This window comes from Trachypithecus francoisi, unplaced genomic scaffold (genome assembly GCF_009764315.1).
Source record: "Trachypithecus francoisi isolate TF-2019V2 unplaced genomic scaffold, Tfra_2.0 Lachesis_group21, whole genome shotgun sequence".
Lineage (NCBI taxonomy): Eukaryota > Metazoa > Chordata > Mammalia > Primates > Cercopithecidae > Trachypithecus > Trachypithecus francoisi.
Window position 1 is genome coordinate 46,197,780 of NW_022681467.1, and position 22,313 is coordinate 46,220,092.

Below are 22,313 nucleotides of genomic sequence, written 5' to 3' on the forward strand. Positions count from 1 at the left end.
GAGAAGGTTCTCAAAGTTGACTTGGTCACTGGTGCTTTCTTATGCAGTTCTTATTTTATTTGCCATAGTCATCATCATGCTATGTCTATTTTCTCAATCCACATCCACTGCTTTCACCTTGGTTCTTTCTGGCCTGTTTGGCACACTCATTCAGTAAGTCCTTATGGAGGGCCCAGTGTCTGTATAGTTGTGCTGTGCTGATGACCAAGCCAGACCTGCGAGTGTCGGCTCTTTTGAGATGTATGAGGCGGCTCATCTATCATCTCCTCTGGGAAGCCTCTCCAGGCTTGGTGAACAGTGGCATTTAGCAGTTGTACATGTGTCCCATGTTCCTTTCTAAGAGCCTAAGCAACAGACCTGGTCACAGGTCATCGTAGTATGGTGTGAGCTTCCTCTCTTCTTTCTGAACCTTTTGTGTTGATGGCAAGAACCAACAGAGTGACACAAGCAGCCGGCTTCTGACGTTGCTCTAGCCTCAGAATGGCCATCCCTTCTCCATCCTGGCCCTCATTGCTGAGGTTTCCTTTGAAGCAGCAGTGCCGGAACAGACTAGGGGAAGCAGCTTGGACACAGCTGTATGATTTATTACCACCCATTGAGGCCAGCCAGAGTTGGCAAGGAGAGGTAGCAGGTCACTGGTGCCTGGAAGCTTCCTCTTTCCTCTGCACCAGATGTGGCTGCTCTGCAGTTACTCCTGAATTTGCTACTCTCATTTTTACTAGCCAACCTTGATGTTTTTCCCTTCTTCCTGTAGAATAGACTTCCCCTCTGATCAGTACTTTCTACTTAACACTATTTGTGGCCACAGTGGGAACTCATTGAGGACAGGGACCATGACAAAGTTACGTGCCCCATCAACACTTGGCATAACTTGAAATGCAAGGACAAAAATTGGCTGCATGTACAATGTGGACTTCACTCTGAAGGTGATCCTTAAAATTTGGCTTTGGCATCATATTGCCTTAATACACGTAGGGGGTTGGGTAAAACCAGTTACTTTAAAAGAGTTTTACAATTCTGGCTTTCTAGCTATCTTGTCCTCTTAAGAGCACAAGAATATCTTAGTGAAATTGTATACTGTTTGCTTTGAGGAACCTTGTGAAGATTGATTTTTTAGCACAGCAGGAAAGACATATTCTAATAGTGATTTTTTTCCCCGAGTTTGTATACTGCTGTTGCGTGAAAATCTGACTAGATTTAACATTACTAAAGTTCTTTGTTCATCCTGATTTTTGCAGGTCCTAGGGCTTTGTTTTCCTCTTAGCCTAACTTAGATGTCATCATTTCATGAGCTTTGGAGGAAGAGTGTATAGCCCATTGTGTAATATCTTTAAAGGATATTATCTCTGCAATAGCTGTTTATAAGGCCTAAGTTATTTATGTAATAATAGTGACCCCGGATCTGTTTCTAGCAATATGTATATGGATTTTAGTTCCTATATAGTTTTAGCTGTGGCTTCGAGATATTGAGCAAGCCCTCTTAAGAAAGGATTTGGCATCCCTCAGCTTTCAAAAGCTTCTAAAAATTGATCATATGTTATTAGCAAAGGTTTACTGCCTGCTTGCATTGTGTAGACAATTTATTTTTTATGTATTCCGTTCTAAGAAGGCAGACAACCAAAAGATCTTGGATCTGTTGTTGCCCAAGGCTTGTGACTAGAGAGGAAAAAGATAAGAACACTTTTTTAAAATCCCATTTTACTAAATATGTTGAGGAGGTGGTAAGATATATTTGTTGAGATTTTGCTATTGACTATTACATAAAATAGATACTCTGAACATTGCTTCTTAATTAAATATATTTGATAAAATACAACTTGCTTCCTTGGAGTTTAGAAGTCAGATAACTGCCACGGAGAGCTATGCTTTCTTTGTTTTAAATATCTGCATATGAACACGGTAAACAGAAACAATTTAATGTTTCAGTATTTTCTTGTATTTTACTACAAGTTTATACACAACATAAATGTGGGGGAAGGGGGAATGTTTATACCAGAGCCGTCCTGCCCATTCTTTCCTACAGAAGGACCAAGGAGCAGTATTTATTTTAACTACAAAAATACTATTGTAGGTTTTTAAAATTCCTTGTATCTTAATCTTGTGTTCCTCTTGACCTTTAATTTGCTAAATAGTTGCAAAGAATGAAGGTAACCTGCATCATCTTCTTAAAAACCAACTCTATCTAATTATAATAGTTTGTCTATCTCTGAAAAATAGTGATGTGTTCATTCTGAAATCAGAACTACAGGATGCAGCTGCCTTTGTTACTATTTGAATTTTGGGAGCGGGAGGAGGATGCAGCCTTTTGAGCTACTGAAATACACAACACAAAGAAGACACCACGTGTAGTAGAACTGTGTTTAGCTGACCAAACCAGAAGAAACACCTATTCTCAGCATAGTATGAGACGTAAAGGCAATATAATGGGCACAGTTGAAAATTGTAGAAGGAAAATATAAACTCAGATGGTTTAATGTTAAATGCTTTTTTTAAAAAGGTGATATTCCCATATTGAGGAAGAAGACTTTCTACTTTTAGAAGCAATAAAGGAAATTGCAGAGGAAAGGGTCAATAGGTTGGAATACATAAAAATTAAAAACTACTTTTAAACTTTTTTTTTTTTTTTTTGAGACAGAGTCTCACTCTGTCACCTAGGCTGGAGTGCAGTGGTGCAATCTTGGCTCACTGCAACCTCCGCTTCCTGAGTTCAAGCAATTCTCCTGCCTCAGCCTCCCAAGTAGCTGGGATTACAGGCATGGGCCACCACTCCTGGCTAATTTTTGTATTTTTAGTAGAAACAGGGTTTCACCATGTTGCCCTGGCTGGTCTCAAACTCCTGACCTCGTGATCCGCCTGCCTTGGCCTCCCAAAGTGCTGGGATTACAGGCATGAGCCACTGCGCCTGGCCTGAATTGTTTCAGTGTTAATTTTTTTGAAATAGGATCTCACTGTTGCCCAGGCTGAAGTACAGTGGCCTGATCATGGCTAACTGCAGCCTTGACCTCTGGGCCGCAAGGGATCCTACCACCTCAGCGTCCCGAGTAGCTGGGAACACAGACATGCACCACCACACCCAGCTGCTTGTTTTATTTTTATTTTTGTAGAAATGAGGTTTCACCATGTTGCCCAGGCTGGTCTTGAACTTCTGGGCCCAAGCAGTCCTCCTCCCTTGGCCTCCCCAAAGTGCTGGTATTACAGGTGTAAGCCATTGTGCCCTGCCTGATTTTTTAAATGTGCAAACAGATAAGTTGGAAAAGTGATTTCTAGTAAAGATAAAGAGTTGATGATCTTAAAATATGTAAAGAGCTTATATGAACACGAAAAACACTAACATTCCAAAAGATTAGAAGGCAAGGGACAGAAAGAAACAAATCACGATGTCTGGGAAGGGACATGAATGAGCAGGTTCCCACTGGGCCAGTGGGGCTCAAGCCCACTGGGGACGTCTGAGAGACTGTGAGGACCATGCCTCCACATTGCTGTACCTGAGAAGTAAGGAGCTGAGGTTATTTGTCTCTTTCACACTTCAGGAGGCTGAGGTGGGCGGATCACCTGAGGTCAGGAGTTCGAGACCAGCTTGGCCAACACAGTGAAACCCCATCTCTACTAAAACTAGAAATAATTAGCTGGGTGTGGTGGCACATACCTGTAATCCCAGCTACTCGGAAGGCTGAGGCATGAGAATTGCTTGAGCCCAGGAGATAGAGGCTGCAATGAGCACAGATTGCACCACTGCACTCCAGCCTGGGTGACAGAGAAAGACTCTGTCTCAAAAAATAATAATAATAATAAATAAAATAACATTAGATTGTTGGCAGAAGTAGCCACAGGTTTCTCTCACCTCTCTGCAAGTTCCTGAGTGTGATTCCCATCAAGAAGTACAATGTCTTCCTTTACTTTTTATTTTATTTATTTTATTTATATTGTCTATGTTGTCTAGGCTGGTCCCAAACTCCTGAGCTCAAGTGATCCTTCTACCTCAGCCCCCCAAAGTGTTGGATTTACAGGCTTCAGCCACTGCACCTGGTCCAGTTACATTTTCTTGAGTAGGAATTGCGAGTCACCCTGAATATTGCATGACTTCGTAGTGGGGAGAACAATAGAAAACCATAGGCCGTGGGCTAAAGTGGGTTTTGTTTCTTGTAACATCATGACAAGGCATAACACATCATGGCATAGTAAATAGTAAGCACTCACTGAACTGATGATTTTAAATCTTTGCTGTTTATTCAGCAACATTAAATTAATGTTTATTCAGCTAACATTAAATTAGCTCTATGTTAGTGGAATTGCATCTTCCTCGTGGATTAGTCTGAAAAAGATGAGAAATCTGTATGTAGACCAAGTTATACTTAAACTGCTAATAATGTATGATACATGTAGTTTTATGTGTACCGTCTGGCACCATTGTTCTCAGGCACTTTTCAGTGCCAGAACTCTTAATCCACAGAAAGAAGCAAAAAGAAAGATGCAAGTGCAGCTAGAGGTTGTGGCCTTTGAACGATTCTGCCTTAATAAGAGTGGTCCACCTGAGCTCAGTGGCTCACACCTGTAATCCTAGCACTTTGGGAGGCCAAGGCAGGCAGATCGCTTTGAGCCAGGAGTTCAAGACCAGGCGGGCAACATAGTGAGACCCCCCTGTCTCTACAAAAGAATAGAAACAATGAGCCAGGATGTAACGTTTGTCAAGGTTGCATGTGACAGCGCCTAGCTCAGACATCTGTTTGACTGTCTTCCCCACTGAAGCGCAGGCTCTGTGAGGGCAGGACTTTTGTCTTTCTTGTTAGTCTTCATATGCGTAGTACGTGCCACATAGTTGATGCTCAGTCGATATTTGGATGAATTGAAGGGATTAATGCATTGAATCTGAACCTTGCTTTCTTAATGCATATGGGGAGTTCTTTGGAAAGCCACACAGAGGAGCTTGGTTGCCTGCTTCCTTTATTCCCCAGATTGTCTTTTTATTGTTGTGGCTTCACGGAAGCACTCTCGTTTCAAATAGTTTTGGGCATTGGTCATATTTTATTCTTTGTTCCTTCTTCATCCTTACCCCTCAGATGGTATGTAGAAAAGTACACTACATCTAGAAAGCACTTCATAAACTCATTTGGTGGATAGTAATACATATGCCTTTGCCTTGGTTCTGGTAGCAGAATCTTGTGCTGCTCTTGGAATATAGAAGAAATTCTTAACCAAAGCCAGTTTCATTTTGATGTTCTATTTTCCTTCCATTCACACTCCAAGTTGTTCACCAAAGTATCATCCCAGTTTTGTGAGGATGGTACTCCATACTTCAGGGTAGGAGTATCATGTGGGTTCCTATGGTACCTTTCTCCCTGGGACCATGGAGGGCAGAAGCTGGTGATTGGTCGTCTGATTCCCGGTAAGGAAAGCTGTGAGCCTTCCACTTGCAGATGTCTGCCAGCGACATGTGTCCTTAGTCAACTGTACCACTGTCCTCCGGCAAACAGCCAGAAGCCCAGGGCCTGAAGTTCTTAAGCTGTCATTATGGAAAGCAGAAGGTAAACAAAACAGAAGTGAAAGTAGATTTAATTTTTTAGACTGTTCTCTTACAGGAATGGTTTTGTGGTTCTCAGCATTTAAAAAAAGAATAGTGGTTCCAATATGTTTTATTGACATCAATTACTGTAAGTCTGATTCATTTTCTGCCTATTGATTTCTACCCAAGGTGAAATTCTTGACATTTAACAGAAAACGTAAGTGATTTTTTAAAAGCAGACACTATTAAGGACTGTAAAAATAAGGTTTAAAATCAAGGACACTTGAAAAAGCAATTTTTATATCTTTGATAACGATTCTATTCTAATTCTTTGTATAAATAATATAAATAAAGGCTCTGGTAGCTTACTATATTGAAGTTGGTGTACTATTTCTAAATTCTGGTTTAAGGCCCAAATTCATTTTATCTGCATTAACTTTTTTTTTTTTTTTTTTTTGAGACAGAGTGTCACTCTGTCACTCAGGCTAGAGTGCAATGGTGTGATCTCGGCTCACTGCAGCCTCTGCCTCCCGGGTTCAAGCAATTCTCCTGCCTCAGCCTCCTGAGTAGCTGGGATTCAGGTGCACGCCACCACGCCCAGCTAATTTTTGTATTTTTGGTAGAGACGGGGTTTCACTATGTTGGTCAGGCTGGTCTCAAACTCCTGACCTTGTAATCCGCCTGCCTCTGCCTCTGAAAGTGCTGGGATTACAGGCGTGAGCCACCGTGCCCGGCCGCGTTAAAATTTTTCAGTGGTAGACCACCATGTCAATATGTTGTTTTTACTGATAACAGTATTTTCTTAAAGGTAGGATGCTCCATTGCAGATGAATCTCATTCTAGCTGGAAAATAGTTTTTCAGTTCTGAAACTACATCAGGCCTCAGGGAATCAAAAATAGCTATTATACACACATATAAAGTGGCTTTGCTTTATAAATGATTTAGGGTCACCATCAATGACAGTGGCCTGTTTTTATTGTATTTTTAAGAGTTTCTTATCTTAAATGGCTGCATAACTTAGAGTTTTAAAAAATTAAGTAAATGACCATGTTAATGCTCTATTAAGCCTCCAAACAATATTGTAATTTACTTTGAAGATTTTTTTATTCTCAACATCCTGCAGCTTGACCCTTTGCCTCCGTTTCTCAGTGCTGCTTATTTTGAGGTATGGACTGGAGTCCGTTTATCCCCCTTGTCTTTGAACTGCTCTGTGTTTCATAATTATTCATGCTGCATCGTGGGCACATTCCTCTGTAGCAGCTTTCAATCTGCTCATGCTTTGACTGGGTTTAATCTAGCATTTATCCTATCTCTTGAGGTTTTTAAAAAATTTTTCATGATTATTCATTTTATTTCCAGGATTTATCATTTCTTCAGTCGCATCGCCTTGTTCTGGTTTTACTTCTTCCTGTTTTTATTCATAACATCTTTTTTATATATGATTCCTTCATGTATTTCTAATCTTAAATATATTTATTTGCTTATTTTATTCTTTTTTTTTTTTTTTTTTGAGACAAGGTCTTACTCTGCCACCAGGCTGGAGTGCAGTGACATAGTCGTAGCTCACTGGAGCCTCAACTACTTGGACTTAAGTGACCTTCCCACCTCAGCCTCCCAGGTAGCTAGGACCACAGGTGTGAGAGCCACCACACCCAGCTAATTTTTGTTTGTTTGTTTGTTTGTTTGTTTGTAGGGATGGGTTCTTACTATGTTGCCCAGGCTGGTCTTGAATTCCTGGGCTCACGTGATCTGCCCTTCTTGGCCTCCTCAAGTGCTGAGATTATAGGCGTGAACCACTGCACCTGGCCAAGTATGTTTGTTTATTTATTTATTTATTTTTTAATTTGAGAGGGAATCTCGCTCTGTTGTGCCCAGGCTGTAGTGCAGTGGCACAATCTCAGCTCACTGCAACCTCTGCCTCCTGGGTTCATGCGATTCTCTTGCCTCAGCCTCCTGAGTAGCTGGGCTTATAGGCGCGTGCCACCACACCTAGCTAATTTTTGTATTTTTAGTAGAGGTGGGGTTTTACCTTGTTGGTCAGGCTGGTCCTGAACTCGTGACCTAAAGTGATCCGCCCGCCTTGGCCTCCCAAAGTGCTGGGATTACAGGCATGAGCCACCACGCCCGGCCCAAGTATGTTTATTTTTAAAGTCCTCAACAACTTTACAATAAAGTGCATATGGAATGGATTTTTCTTCTAGTCGATTTGTTGGTTATCTTTTGTAGAACTAACTAGTTATCTTCTGCATTTGATACCTTGCTTGTAGGTCATTTTGAGTTGGGAGCCTTTTGTTTTTTCATTCTCATGCTGTTTTCGAGCCTAGCTGTGCCTTTATGGTTTTCTCTAAATTTAATTGACCATTGTTTTATGTTTGGAGCAGTGGGTGTACATCAGAGCGTGGAACGAGCCCCACCGTCTCCACCAGGAGGTCTCCATGCCAGTTTGACGAAGCATTTTTTCATACTCCCATTCCTGCCCTTATCTCTTGATTTGTGGGAAGTTTGTAAAGCAGTTGATTGTTTTTTTCCACGTAGTTTTCCAAGTGCACGTAATTGTTCTGTTAGTGATTTGTAGCTCCATTATCTATTAACCTTGCCCCAGACCACTGTACAAGCAGACCCAATGCTTCCTCCAGCTGTGGCAGGGACAGTTACTTGGTACCCTGCTGCCTTTTCAATGCTGACCAGTTTTGCTCCTTCCTCCCCTCAACCCCTGTCTCTCATTCAACTATCACATAAGATTCTGGTTTGCTTTTTAGTATGTGTTCTTATTCAGTACATAGTCATTTTAAAATTTAAGCCAAAACACACTTGGTACTGATTAGCTTAATTTTAAGCTTTTTCTTTATTATTAAACAGTGTAGTTTATCTTAGCATTTAATATTAAGTATATGACTTGTTTCATATTGCTTATATGAATGTATATATAAATATAAAAATATTTTCCTAACGTTTTTGTAGTACATATATATTGTTTCATTAACTTTCATATATGAAGGATATAGCTTTGCTTTTGACTTGGAAGGCATTGAACCTCTGATGGTTTGTGTATTCCTCAGAGTATACTTTGTTACACAGAAGTTTTCTCATTTATAATGAGATTTGTGATTGACAAAATTTGTTCAAGATGCATTACTTTGAAGATCTGGTTTCTAAAATTTTATGCTAGCCACCCCACCCCCCTTCTATATATATCTCCCTATTCAGCAACTACTGCAAGAGTTCCAGGAAATGTACACCGTGTGTTCACTTACTGCATTTTAAATCATTGCCTTTACTATACTTCTGCATTTCCCTTCAATCTAGCTCTGTCTGTACATTTCTGAGAGCCAGTAGCTTCCCTAAAGAACCAGGTAACAACTCGAACAATCAAATTAGACAACCATTTGTAGAATGGAGGTTCCAGGAGAGCTTAGAAGATATGATGGGTGCTAAGGGACTTTGTTGTCCCTGAAGTTCCAGTGAGTAAAAGGTACCCTTGGAATTTTTTCTTCCTTTAGACTTTTAAAACAGAGATCACTGTCAAAAATTACTCTTTATGCTTTGAATCCATGTTTTAGTAACTATTTTGGCACTGTTTGGTCAGAAGCCTGTGTGGTTCAACTGCAAATAAATAAATAAATAAAATGTAATTTCAGTAACTTCCATTTTGTAACAAGTAATTGAGAAAATAGGATTGGATCAGATATTTGCTTATACATACTCCCTTTCAGGAGCACTTCTGTTCTGTTCTGTAAGGAGTGTTGGTATAGTGTTAAGGACACTAAGCTTTGGGAACCTTTAGAAGCATCCATTAATTCCGTTAACAGAATTATGTTGAGTGCCTACTTTGGGCCTGGGCCTATGTTAGGAGGGGACGCTAAGGTGAGAGTCCAAAGCACTTCTTCTCAGACTCCTGGCTGCTAATGGGTTGCTGTCTCTACTTCTTCACTTAGCAGATAGCTTTAAAATGAGTAATGCATTTTACCGTGGAGCCTCGAAGAGACATTCACCCAGTTGTGGACCGAGGAGAAGGGTGTTAAACCCAGATTGGGATGTTTCGCTTGATGAAGTGCTTAATATAAACATGGAAATATTTCCACAAGGCTAAACTGGCTTTTATGCCTGTGTGTTTTCAGGAGAAATAGAAATCTCTAACCAAACATTGTCAGCTTTTCACCCAAGTTTGACTTTTTGCCTAATTGAATTTGGGAGGTGTTTGAATAATGGATATTGATTGAGCTTTCCTGAATAAATATAAAAATTAATTAACTCCAGGCTCTAATTCATTCTGTTACCAGAGCTTTATGTTACCCCTTTGTGTTCATTGGGAGATCATCGGTTATCTTCTTAAATGAGTGGGGGAGGATGGGAAATGAGGAAGAGCTGTAGAAACTATTCAGGTGAGGAAAGTTTCTGCCCTGCTCACTTCCTTCACCCTTTTAAAATCTCCAGCTCAGCAGATGCTTTGTTTAAACTTGATCAAGTGTTTGTGAATCTTCCTAGCCTAGCTAAATCATAACTTTGGAAGGACTTGCTTTTTTCTCTCATGACAATGGTTTACCACAGAAATGATTCAGATCATTTTGGGTGCCTGATGCCTATGTAAAGTGATACAGTGAAATGGAAACCATTTACCTGTAAGCTTTGGGCACACCCAAGCCTGCTTCAGGAGCACATGATCAGGCTTGCACTCTGAGAGAGCCATACACATTTGACATCTATGATGTGTGGCGTTTTATTCTATCACATTTCTGAAATCTAGACTAGGAGCAAGGAGGCTGTTAAAAAAACACTGAGGTATGGACTAAGGGAAGGAGGGATCTGTAAAGAATCTGTTTGTTACCTGTTAATACCATTTCCTATTGGTAAAATTTCTAATTTAGTGTGATCCAGCCCTGAGATGCTGAGGCAGACACTGAATGATTCCTGACATCTTGATTATTTTTGTTTAGGGGACTCTTCTGAGAATCTGTTTCATGGCAAGTTTATTATTCCCTTTTGGTTTGGCTCATCAGTTTACCCAGCAGTCATCTTACCAGTTTTAAAGGCTTTTATTTTATTTTGTTTTCTCTGTGGAAATTTTACACATTCAGTAGATTAGAAGTATTTATTTAATCTTTGGTTAGCATAATAAAAGATCTTCTAGGGACACTTTGTGCTTGCAGTGGAAGGCTAGTTAAATGTGTTCATTAGTCATGAATCTGCTTTTTCTATAGCTGTTGGAAAGTTAGCTTACCTATGATACAGTTGTAGAATACAGGAATCTTGTTTTGCTGTTATGGTACGGTAGTTACTTTCTTCCAAACCACTAATGTTATAGTTGCCTTTTATTGTATAGGTCCTATCACCCCTCAATTTTAAGACTCTAAGCCTGGCATTTTATCTTACAAAATGAAATATAAAGACTTGTACTCAGAGTATGTGTATGTTTTCCATGTACCATTCTAAAATAGGGAAAGATGAGGGATTCATCAGAAACTGTGATTTCTAATAAATTATCCAGAAACCGACCCCTTCTCACCTCTTCTGTTACTGTCACTGTGGTTTCAGCCACCAACATCCTTTGCTGCATTGTTACCTTAGCTTCCTGACTGTATCCTTCCTTACACCATTGATCCCTGCAATCCTATCTGCATGTAGCAGCCAGAAGGGATCCACTTACTGCTGTGAGCAGAAATCCTCGGCCAGGTGCAGTGGCTCATGCCTGTAATCTCAGCACTTTGGGAGGCTGAGACTGGAGAATTGTTTGAGCCCTGGAGTTTGAGACCAGCCTCAAACTGGGTAATATAATGAGACCTCATCTCTACCAAAAAAAAAAAAATTGTTTTTAACTAGCCAGGTATAGTACTAATATACCTGTTCTGGGATCCAGCATGCTCTCCCTGACCTGCAGCTTCATCTCCACCACTTTGCCCCTCACTCCCACCACAATGGCTTTCTTCTCTTCCTCAGACATGCCAAGCATCCTCCTACCTGAAATCTTCCCCCCGAAACATTCCCATGGCTCACTCCCTCACCTTTGTCAGATCTCTGTTACAGTGTCACTTTTACTGGAAGGTCTTTTGTGACCATCCAACTTATTATAAAAAAAAAAAAAAAACTGCCCAAATTTCTCCTTTTATTTCCTCTACTTGGTTTTTCAGTTTAGTATTTATCAGCTGACATATGTTTTGTCTCTCTGTCTCTCTCTGTCTCTCATAGAAGGTAAATTCTATAAAGGAAGGACTTTTTATGGTTGGTTCTTTGCTGTAGCTCCAATATTCAAAACAGTGCCTGACACACAGTAGGCCCTTTATACTTGTCGAATAAATGTTGACACTCTGATATCTAATTTTTATCTGGTGACTAATATGAAAACTATAGAGTGATAATAAAAGCATTACCTTAGTAGACTGGAAAGGGATGAGCCCTAGGATGAACTTTCTGCCTGGTGATCTTGCTGAGTTTAGGATGCAGATTGGGGTTCAAAGGAGGCTGAAATGGCTAGGATTTGCAGAGCAGGGTACTAAGGATGAGCAGTCTGTGATGGAAAGAACTCTAGAAATCTGCAAAGGGATCACCTTGAGTCTGGCTGGATACAGTATACACTTGCTAGGGTGTATCTTCATGAGCTTGGATAAAGAACAACTGTTGGGGAATGGATCATTCCCAGCACTCATTCAAGTTTGCATCGGCCAGAATGGAGAGAGACAGACCTCCATAATATGTAGGATATTTGGTAGAAACATTCAACCAAAAACCATCAGATACACAAGAAGTAATAATAATAAGCAAACAATGTGATGCTTAGCTAGAAGAAAAATCAGACATAGAAACAAGCCCAGAAATGACAGATGATAAATTAGCAGATAGAGACATTAAGACAGCTGTTATAAATAACTTAGTAGATTTAAAGAAAAACAACATAATGAGGATAATGGAAGAAAAAGAACCAAATACCATTTCTAAAGAAGAAAAATACAGTATCTGAAATGAAACTTTAACTGGATAGGATTAGTAGCAGTTTAGGCACTGCAGAAGAAAAACAAACAGTGAACAGCTATATGAGAATATACCCAAGTGAAGTATAGAGAGGGAAAAAAAATGTGGACTGGGGTGATCCTCAGTGACATATGGAACAATATTAAACAAGTCTGCCCCCAAAATACTTGAAGGAATAATGTTCAAATTTTTTCCAGGTTAATGAAAACTATAAGCCTGCAGATTCAAGCATTTCAACAAACCTTCAGCAAAATAAAAAAAACCAAAGTAGACCTGGCACAGTGTCTCATGCCTGCAATCCCAGCACTTTGGGAGCCTGAGTCAAGAGGATCGCTTGAGATCTGTTTGGGCAACATAGCCAGACCCTGTCTCTACAAAAAATAAAATGAAATAAATTGGCCGCATGTTCTGGTCCACACCTGTAATTCTAGCTAGCCTGGAGGCTAAGGAGGGAGGATTGCCTGAGCCCAGTAGTTCAAGGCTGGAGTGAGCTAGGACCGCCACTGCACTCCAGCCTAGGCAACAGCAAGACCACATCTCTCAAAAAAAAAAAAAAAAAGGCAGTGAAATAAAGACTTATTTGGGGAAAAAATAAAGGCAGAATATTTGTTGCCAGCAGACTAGCATTAAAAAAAAAAGGAAGTCCTTGAAGCAGAAGAGAAATAATAAAAGATGGAAATTTGGATATATCTAAAAGAATGAGGACTGCTAAAAGTGATATATATAAATATGAAATATATTTTTATCATTTTAAAATTTATTTAAGCAAAAGTAATATATTTATAACATATAGAAGTAAAGATGTATGATAATAGCATAAAGGGTAAGTGGACAACTGCTGTTGTCATATTTTTGGTAAAATGCACTATTATTTGAAAGTAGACCATTATGAATTAAATGCATATTGTAAACCAGATGGAACCACTAAAAGGTGAAAATAAAGAGATATGGCTAATGTGCCAATGGTGGAGATAAGATAGATGCAAAAAAAAAGGAAAACATTCAAAGGAAGGCAGAGATAGAGGAAAAAAGAAACAAAGATCAAATGAGTCAAATAGAAAGCAACTAAACAAGCAACATGGCAGATTTAAATCTAGCCACGCCAATAGTTATATTAAATGTAAATATTCTAAAGACCTGAATTAAAGGATGAAGATTGTCAGATGAGATTGAAAAAGCATGACTCAACTACATGCTGTCTGTAAGAAATTAGAGAAAGAACAAATTAAATCCAAAGTAAGAAGAAGAAAGGAAATAAGAGTAGAAGTTAGTGAAGTATAAAACAAAGAGCAAAGAAAATCGATTAAATTGAAAAGCTGGTTCTTTGTAAAGATCAATAAAATTGATAAATTTCTAGCTAAACTGGCCAAGAAAAAAGAGAAGACATATAAATTAACAGTATCAGGAAGAAAAACAGAGAATTCAAAGTATTATGCAAACTGTGTGCTAGTAAATGCAGTAAGTTAGATGGTATGGAAAAAAATGTGAACAATACAAAGCAGACTGTGGTTGCCCTTGGTGGCAGTAGGCGAGTGGGAGTAGAAGGTTGAATTGAGTGAAACCAGAAGTACAAGTGAACTTTTTGGGGTGATGGAAATGTTTTGTATCTTGGTTGCATTGATAGTTAAATGGTTGTAGACATTGCTTAAAACTCACTGAACACTTAAGTGGGTATGTTTTATTATTTGTAAAATATACCTCAAAGGCAGTTTTAAAAACTTACTCAAGTACATACTTAAGATCTTTGCATTTTACTCTGAGTATACCTTAATTTTAAAATCTATTTTTTTAAAAGTATTATGTAGATACCTTTTATTTTCCCAGTGTCTTTGTTAAATGACATCTCCATGTTTTCCTTCTTCCCTCTCTTCTTTTTTTTAAATTTCTCTCTCTCTCAGGCATGCACACACACACCAAAAAAAGTACATATGCATAATCCTTTTGGCTGAATAAAATCAGTTGCAACTGTTATTGACATTTTGGCCCTTATTTGCTCCGGGTAAATATTCATTAGCCAAGTGGTTTATCCGTATCAGATATTTCTTACATCTTCATCCAGTCACACCAGCTGGACTGACCAGATTGTTTTTCACTTCAAGGGCAGAATTTGTACTCACTGCTGAATGCTTCCAAATGATAAGTAGAACAACAAATTTAAGACCTAGATTTTTACTCTTTCAGGTTTTTGTTTTTTTCTCTCTCTCTGTGCTGTATGGCATTTCCCTGAAAGCTTAATCTCATCTGTAAGTGATGCAGTGGACGTGTTACTATTGGATTAATTTATTTACTTTTAGGTAGGTTTGTAATCTGTTGTCATGCTGTCGTTTTTTCGTGTGGGTTTGTTTTTGTTTTTGAGACGGAGTCTCGCTCTGTTGCCCAGGTTAGGGAGGCTAGAGTGCAGTGATGCATTTATGGGTCACCGTAGCCTCAATCTCCTGGGCTCAAGTGATCCTCCTGCCTCAACCCCTTGTGTAGATGGGACCACAGGTGCGCGCCACCACACCCGGCTAATTTTTTAAGTTTGTTGTAGAGACGAGGTAACATTTTTTTGCCCGAGGCTGATCTTGAACTCCTGGGCTCAAACAATCCTCCGACCTCGGCTCCCAAAGTGCTGGGATTACAGACGTGAGCCACCACTCCCAGCTCCTTCATTCTGTTATTAGTTGCTCTCTAGTATGAGTCAAAAACTCTTACCTGCCATTTTATAGTTTTGTAAATAAATAAGCAGAACAGCAGAATGTGGACATTTTTTAAAATCTAAGTTGAGTATGCACATGACTCAAGGAGTCAAATAGTACCATAATCGGTTTATGATAATATCCAGTGGTTTGACTGGGTGCGGTGGCTCACACTTGTAATCCCAGCACCTTGGGAGGCCGAGGCAGGTGGATCACCTGAAGTTAGGAGTTCGAGACCAGTCTGACCTACATGGTAAAACCCTGTCTCTACTAAAATACAAAATTAGCCGGGCATGGTGGTGCATGCCTGTAATCCCAGCTACGTGGAAGGCTGAGGCAGGAGAATTGCTTGAACCCAGGAGGCAGAGGTTGCAGTAAGCCGAGATTGCACTATTTCAGAACAGTTTACCGTAATATCAGCGAGTGCTGTCCAGTAGACATATAATATAATCCACATACTTGATTTTACCTTTTCTTGTAGCCATAGTAAAAAAGGTCAAAAGAGGCAGATGAAATTAATAGCCTGGACAACAAGAGCAAAACCCCATCATTTGAAAAAAACAAAATGTGGTGGTTTGCTGCCCCCACCTCAGACCATTTCTCTGGTCTTTCTCATCAACCACCACTCCCAGTCTTTGTTCTGCTGATTGATTACAGCTTGTTTGTATCTCCATATTTCTAAGCAAAATGTTTATCTTTTTTAAACTTACAGGGTCTTAACTCTGTCGCCCAGGCTGGAGTACAGTGGCACCATCATAGCTCACTGCAGCCTTGAACTCCTGGGCTCAAGCGGTCTTCCCGCCTCAGCCTCTCAGGTAGCTGAGACTACAGGCACATACCACCGTGCCCACCTCAAAATGTTTATCTTTTGATGTATTAATCGAGACCATTATTAAGGTGGAGGATTTAGTTTTCTTAAACAGCCATCCCCTTTCTTTTCCTCCCCTCTGCTTCACCTCCCCCATTCTCCCAATGTTTTACCTTTTGCTTAAATCAGTACTCATTGTTTACATTATTTGCCTCTCTACATAGTCACAGATAGTATTGTACTGTACTGTATTTCTTTTTTAAACATGATTTCTGTTGTTAATAATTGACTTTTTAATTTTTTTTCCTATTTTGTTTTTTAAATAGATGGGATGTTACTGTGTTGCCCAGTCTGGAGTTCAGTGGCTCTTTGTGGGCACGATCCCACTGCTGATCAGTACAGGAATTTCCACCTGCTCCATTTCCAACCTGGGCCAGTTCACCCTTTCTTAGGCAACCTGGTGATCCCTCATTCCTGGGAGGTCAACATATTGATGCCAAATTTAGTGTGAACACCCGATCGGCATAGCGCATGCAGCCCAGGACTCCTGGGCTCAAGCAGTCCTCCCACCTCAGCCTCCTGCGCAGCTGAGACTACAGATACTTGTCACCACGCCGGGTTAATTTTTGTATTTTTTGTAGAGGTGGGGTTTTGCCATGTTGTCCAGACTCATCTCAAACTTCTCAGCTCAAGTGAGTCTCCTGCCCCGGCTTCCCAAGTAGCTGGGATTATAGATGCATGCCACCACACCCCATGATAATTGCCTTTTTTTTTATTTGCATAGTTTTCTTTGTACCTTTTGCAAATCTTCCTATATCTTCTTATAGCCTTACAGAACAATTTTCCATAAGATCAGGGAGTACTGTCCAGTAGACGCATATTACAACCCATATACATGATTTTCCCTTTTCTTGTAGCCGTGGTAAAAAGGTCAAAAGAAGCAGATGAAATTAATAGTATCTTTTACTTAACCCAGTTTGTTCAAAATGTTATTTCAATAAATGGTCAATATTTAAAATATTTGAGATATTTTGCTTTTTAAAATTTCTTTTGTTACTAAGTCTTCAAAATCCAATGCATATTTTACACTTACAGAACATCTCTTTTCATACTGGCCACATGTGGCTCGGGGTTACTGTATTGGACAGAGCGGTTTCAGTTTCAAGTTTTTCCTTGGAGACATCCCACTTGAAATTTCCATTCTCCGTATATCTGGGTGGTTGGTCTATGGTCACCTCAATGTATTAATGGCTTTTACCTACATTAAAACTTGCCACTCACAGCTGTCATCTTGAGACTTTCTTTGCTTTTCTTCTCTATTGGATATCCAGTTTCCTGAATTTCAGGTCTTCTCATTTTCCTCTGGTAGTTTTGTTAGGTCATGGTTGGTATGGCATGGTTGGGATAGCGTGTTCACACAGCTATCTTGTGAGTCATACTCCTTCAATCCAGCCTGCTCACTTCCCGTGTCTGTCATGTAGTTGTCACCGTGCTGTCTCTCCCTCCAGTTTTTGCAGAAATTTCCTTTGTCTTCACTCTTGGGTCTTTCTCCCCCACCCCCCATGTATCCTATATCTTTCTCTTTCTTAGTTTATTTAATCACTCAGGTGGAAAAGATGCTCCAGTGATTACTGAGAAAAGGGGAGCGTGGATGATAAAGGATGATAAAGATGAGACCTTACAGGTCAGGGAATTTTTTTTTTTTTTTTTTTGAGACGTAGTTTTGCTCTTGCTGTCCAAGCTGGAGTGCGGTGGCACCATCTCGGCTCACTGCAACCTCTGCCTCCTGGGTTCAAGTGATTCTCCTGCCTCAGCCTCCCGAGTAGCTGGGATTACAGGCACCCGCCACCACGCCCAGCTAATTTTTTGTATTTTTAATAGAGACAGGATTTCACTATGTTGGCCAGGCTGGTCTTGAACTCCTACCTCAGGCGATCCACCCCACCTTGGAATGTTTTTGTTGTCCCTTCTCATTTCATGTCTGTTGGGCTAGGTATAGAATTCCAGGTGGAAATCATTGTTCTTAGAATCTTGAAGGCATTGCTTCATTGCTGGCCAGTTTTCAGTGTTCTTGCAAAGTCTGAAGCTATGCTAATCACCTCATCCTTTGAAAGTGAACTGTTTTTTCTTCCCAGAAACGTACAGAACATTCTCTTTGTCCGCAGAATTCTGGGATTGCAATTACTGTGCCTTAGAATGGGTCTGTTTTTATCATTATGCAGAGTACTGGATGGGTTGGGGAGGTTTTCTTGAATTACTTTTTGATGTTTTCTTTCCTTGTAATTTTTTGTTTGCTGATTTTCTATTTTTTTTCTTGACTTTACTTTCTTGGCAGGGGGATTTCTTCTACTTATATTTGATTCTTCAATTGAGCTTGTCATTTTTGCTATCTTGTTTTTTGTTTTTTTTTTTTTTGAGACGGAGTCTCGCTCTGTCACGCAGGCTGGAGTGCAGTGGCCGGATCTCAACTCACTGCAAGCTCCGCCTCCCAGGTTCATGCCATTCTGCCTCAGCCTCCCGAATAGCTGGGACTGCAGGTGCCCGCCACCTCGCCCGGCTAGTTTTTTGTATTTTTTAGTAGAGACGGGGTTTCACCATGTTAGCCAGGATGATCTCGATCTCCTGACCTCGTGATCCACCTGTCTCGGCCTCCCAAAGTACTGGGATTACAGGCTGGAGCCACCGCGCCCGGCCCGCTATCTTGTTTTTAAGTTTCGAGAGACATCTTTATTTTATATAACATTCTGTTCTTAATACATAGATGCAAGATGACTTTTCTTTCTGAGTATATTAGTATATATTTAAATCTTTCTATTCTCTGCAATTTGTTTCCTCTGAGGGTTGGTTTTTTTTTTTTTTCTGGTTTTTGTTTTTTGTTTTTTTGTTAGAGACTTTCCTGTTATATCTGGTCATCAGTGGTATCTGCATGTGGTGGAGAGTAAGGGTTTATTGGAGTGTGAGAGTCTTGAGCAAGTGTAAGGGGCCTGTCAACACTGCGCTAGCCACAGGGCCTCTAGGGAGGCTGCCAGTTGTGCACTCTGAGGATATCTTTTGGTTGTGCCTTTTGCCTGGTCAGATTATCTAGAGATCCTCTGCCTCCTACTTGGAGGAGAAGGGTCTAGCTGTCAGCAGTGTGAGTGTCTCTTGGGGAAAAGGACTCAAGTTCCTGGTGTTTGGCTTGTGCATGGCCGCTCATACCCCATTTTTGGTGGAGCGCTCACATCTTCCACTGTGCCAGCAGTCTTGCTGCAGTTCATAGACCTCCTGGTTTACATTTTTCCAGAAAGTATGTCTTTAGATTTCTGCAGAAGTCTGAGGAGCCTGGAAGGAGCTTGGGGAATGAGATGGCAATCCAAGTCTTCCCAGATGGCTCTACCTTTGTCCCCTGCGGGGAATCCCACTCCTCCTTCCTGACTGGGAGCACAGCCAGAGCCTTTGGAGGAATCTGGAGTGAAAATCTCAGGCAGTCTGGCTTTCTTACTGTTCACTTGTAGTTTTGCTTTCTCACAACTGCCAACCACTAATCAGCCTGATTTCCAGCTTCAAGATTTCTATTGCTGTTGTCTGCTTTCCTATTCCACCATGGGGGACGGTGTCTTTTTTTTTTTAAATTATGGTTAAAATATATAAAACATTAAGTGTTCCATTTTAGCCATTTTTAGGTACACAGTTTAGTGGCAGTAAGTACATTCACGTTGTTTTGTGTATTTTTTTTTAATAATATAACAAATACAAATAAAAGATTGTTTAATGTGATTATAGTGGAATTTTAGGTGTGATCAGGAGCCATGGCATAGTCTTCTGTTGAAACGGGTGATAGGATTTGTTTGCCACCTCCTAGGAAAGCGGTTGGATAGTTTGTTGGCATAAAACTACATTTTATCTATTTTTAATAATTGTAGCTTTATAGAAATTGCAGTTGTAACTCCCAGGCCTGGCATTCAAGGCTCTCCACGATCTGGGCTACCCACTGTGTCCTCCAGCCGTCTGTCGTACCTCCTACTGCCCACTCACTGTTCCTGGCATGAGATGCAATCTCCAGCCCCCATGCCTTTGCTGTGCGGAGTGTTCCAGAGTGAATTGTCCCTCCCGTCTGTCTCTCTGCGCTCTTCCTCGTCTTTCCATCTTTCTGCCCCACATCACTGCCTTCCACCCCAGGCCTGTGCTCGTTCCTCCTCGGTTTTCCCCCATGACCTGATACATACCTCTGAATTATCACCTTGCGTTTCCCATACTGTCCAGCTCTCTTTGATGTCTGTTTCTTTGCTGAGTCTTCCTCAGTGCCTGGCAGTCAGTTAAATGTCTTTATTCTTTTTTGTAGGATATCCGACACGAAGCCAGTGACTTCCCATGTAGAGTTGCCAAGCTTCCTAAGAACAAAAACCGAAATAGGTACAGAGACGTCAGTCCCTGTAAGTATCCACGTGGCTGGTACCAGTCTTGCTCTTCCTCTGCTGCAGGCCCTTTTAGTCAAGACTCCTTTCGCCTTGGGGTTTGGTATAATAATAAATATAATAATAAATCAATGTAGCAGAGGTTTATGACTCGATTGTTTCCTATAGTAAAGGCGTTAGAGACTTATAGTAATGGCTCATTTTTCCTCCATTATAGAAGGGCTGAGGTTTCAGTTTCTGGAAAATTCAGTGAAGTTCAAAGCACTTTTTTTTAGCTTTGACTGTTTTTGTGATGAATCATTTTCCTACCAGCTGAAGCAGAGGGTAGCAGGCATAATAAAAGCTTTTCTGGATGACTCAGCAGCAGTGTCATTAGAGCACAAGCACTGTGTTCAGCTGTAATGAAGCCCCACACAGGCCTTCGGGGTGGGCACTGTTGTCCCCTGCGCTGAATATGCAAGGCAGCTCTACTTGGAGTCCCCACCGCCTCCACCCCTGCCAGCCTGGTCATTCTTCCCCCTCTTTCCTGCTGTGAGTTCTTCCTAGGATTGTCAGTGTGCCTGCTGGCCTGTGGCAGCCCTGTCCGCCTTCTGAGTGACTGGCTGTCCGTCTGCCGCTGGCTGAAAAGTAAATGACTTACCATGTTAGGATTTGCATAAAGCAAGGAAAACTGGAATGAGTACAGGACGTGAACTGCGCCATCTCCTCTAGGCCACAGAGGCTTTTTTGACCCCCCTCCAGGTCTTTAGACATTGTCAGGCAGTGAGGGGTCATAGCTGCCAATGTCTCCATGGTAGTATGCTCTGCCAGGGATGCAGGAGATTATCCAGTCATTCCTCCAGTGAGCACTTCCTGCAGGTCCTGTGCCCATGGCTGGGAGTGGTGGCTGTCATTGTTCAGAAGGGTTAGCAGTGCATCCTGATCTGACTTAGGTGGCGCCCAGATTCCTGGAAGGGGTCTAAAAATGGACTTAGACTTGGTGTAGAATGTGTGCCTCTTGGCTTGCCACGATGGTTCCCTGCCTGGCTTTGTGTGTCAGCTCTGCCACTTAGAGCTGAGTGTCTTTGGGCAGGTTGTTCTCTGTCATAGGAGTATGTGAAGATGAAGCAACATAAACCGCTTAGCCCAGTGCCCAGTACCTCATGCAGACATAAGTGCTCAGTAAATGTTGTCGGTGGTGGGGATGGTTGTCACCAACATCTGAAGTGCGCTTCTAGGTCATCAGGTGACATGATTGGCGCCAACACATGGTACTCTTGATTTGGCTCATCTCAGCTGAGGCACCTCATTGATATTTGTTTAAAAACAAAAAGAAAAAACCTTGGTGATTCTGCTGTGAAGTCCTGCCAGAAACCTCCAGACCGCTGATCAGAACGCGACAGAACCATCACCGTTCACCTCTTTCACATGGTGCCAGGATACCCTGGGTCTCTAGTTTTTGCTGTACTTGCTCTAATTAGGGAATAATCTTGTCTTTAATATTCCTTTGCTACATTTTTTAACGTTCCTTATCTAAATGGTTTTATGAATCAGTTTTACAGAGAAAAAAACTATTTAAAATATTCTTCCAGGGGCTGGTCCAAGTATAGTAGTGTTTACAACTATATGATCACAACCAGTTACAGATTTCTTTGTTCCTTCTCCATCCCCACTGCTTTACTTGACTAGCCCAAAAAAAAAAAAAAAAATTCTTCCAGGGAAACAATTCTCCAGCTTTTTCACTCCCAATCCCACTCTTCATATCTTTCTCCCCTACTCCTATCCTCTAGTAGAAACAGTCATTTGCTGTGAAGGTTATGGGGAAGAATGAGTCAAGGTAGAAGGTCACCTGCTACCCAGCTCACGGTGCTGCTGGTGATGACAGCAGTCCACAGTTACAGGCACTTGCTGAACGAGGCTCTGTATACACCTCAGCTCATTGACTCTTCCCACAATCCTCTTGTCACCTACCGTGTAGCAAGTTAAAAAA

At 40.9% G+C, this 22,313-nt stretch overlaps 1 protein-coding gene across 2 annotated transcripts in view; it reads left to right on the forward strand.

Moving 5' to 3' along the window:
• PTPN1 (protein tyrosine phosphatase non-receptor type 1) overlaps positions 1–22,313 on the forward strand; it is a 74,421-nt gene that overhangs the window by 31,075 nt on the left and 21,033 nt on the right. For both annotated transcript variants that reach the window (XM_033186726.1, XM_033186727.1), the window contains exon 2: positions 20,272–20,362. In XM_033186726.1, the coding sequence (XP_033042617.1) occupies positions 20,272–20,362 (91 nt within the window). The remainder of the gene's footprint in view (positions 1–20,271; positions 20,363–22,313) is intronic.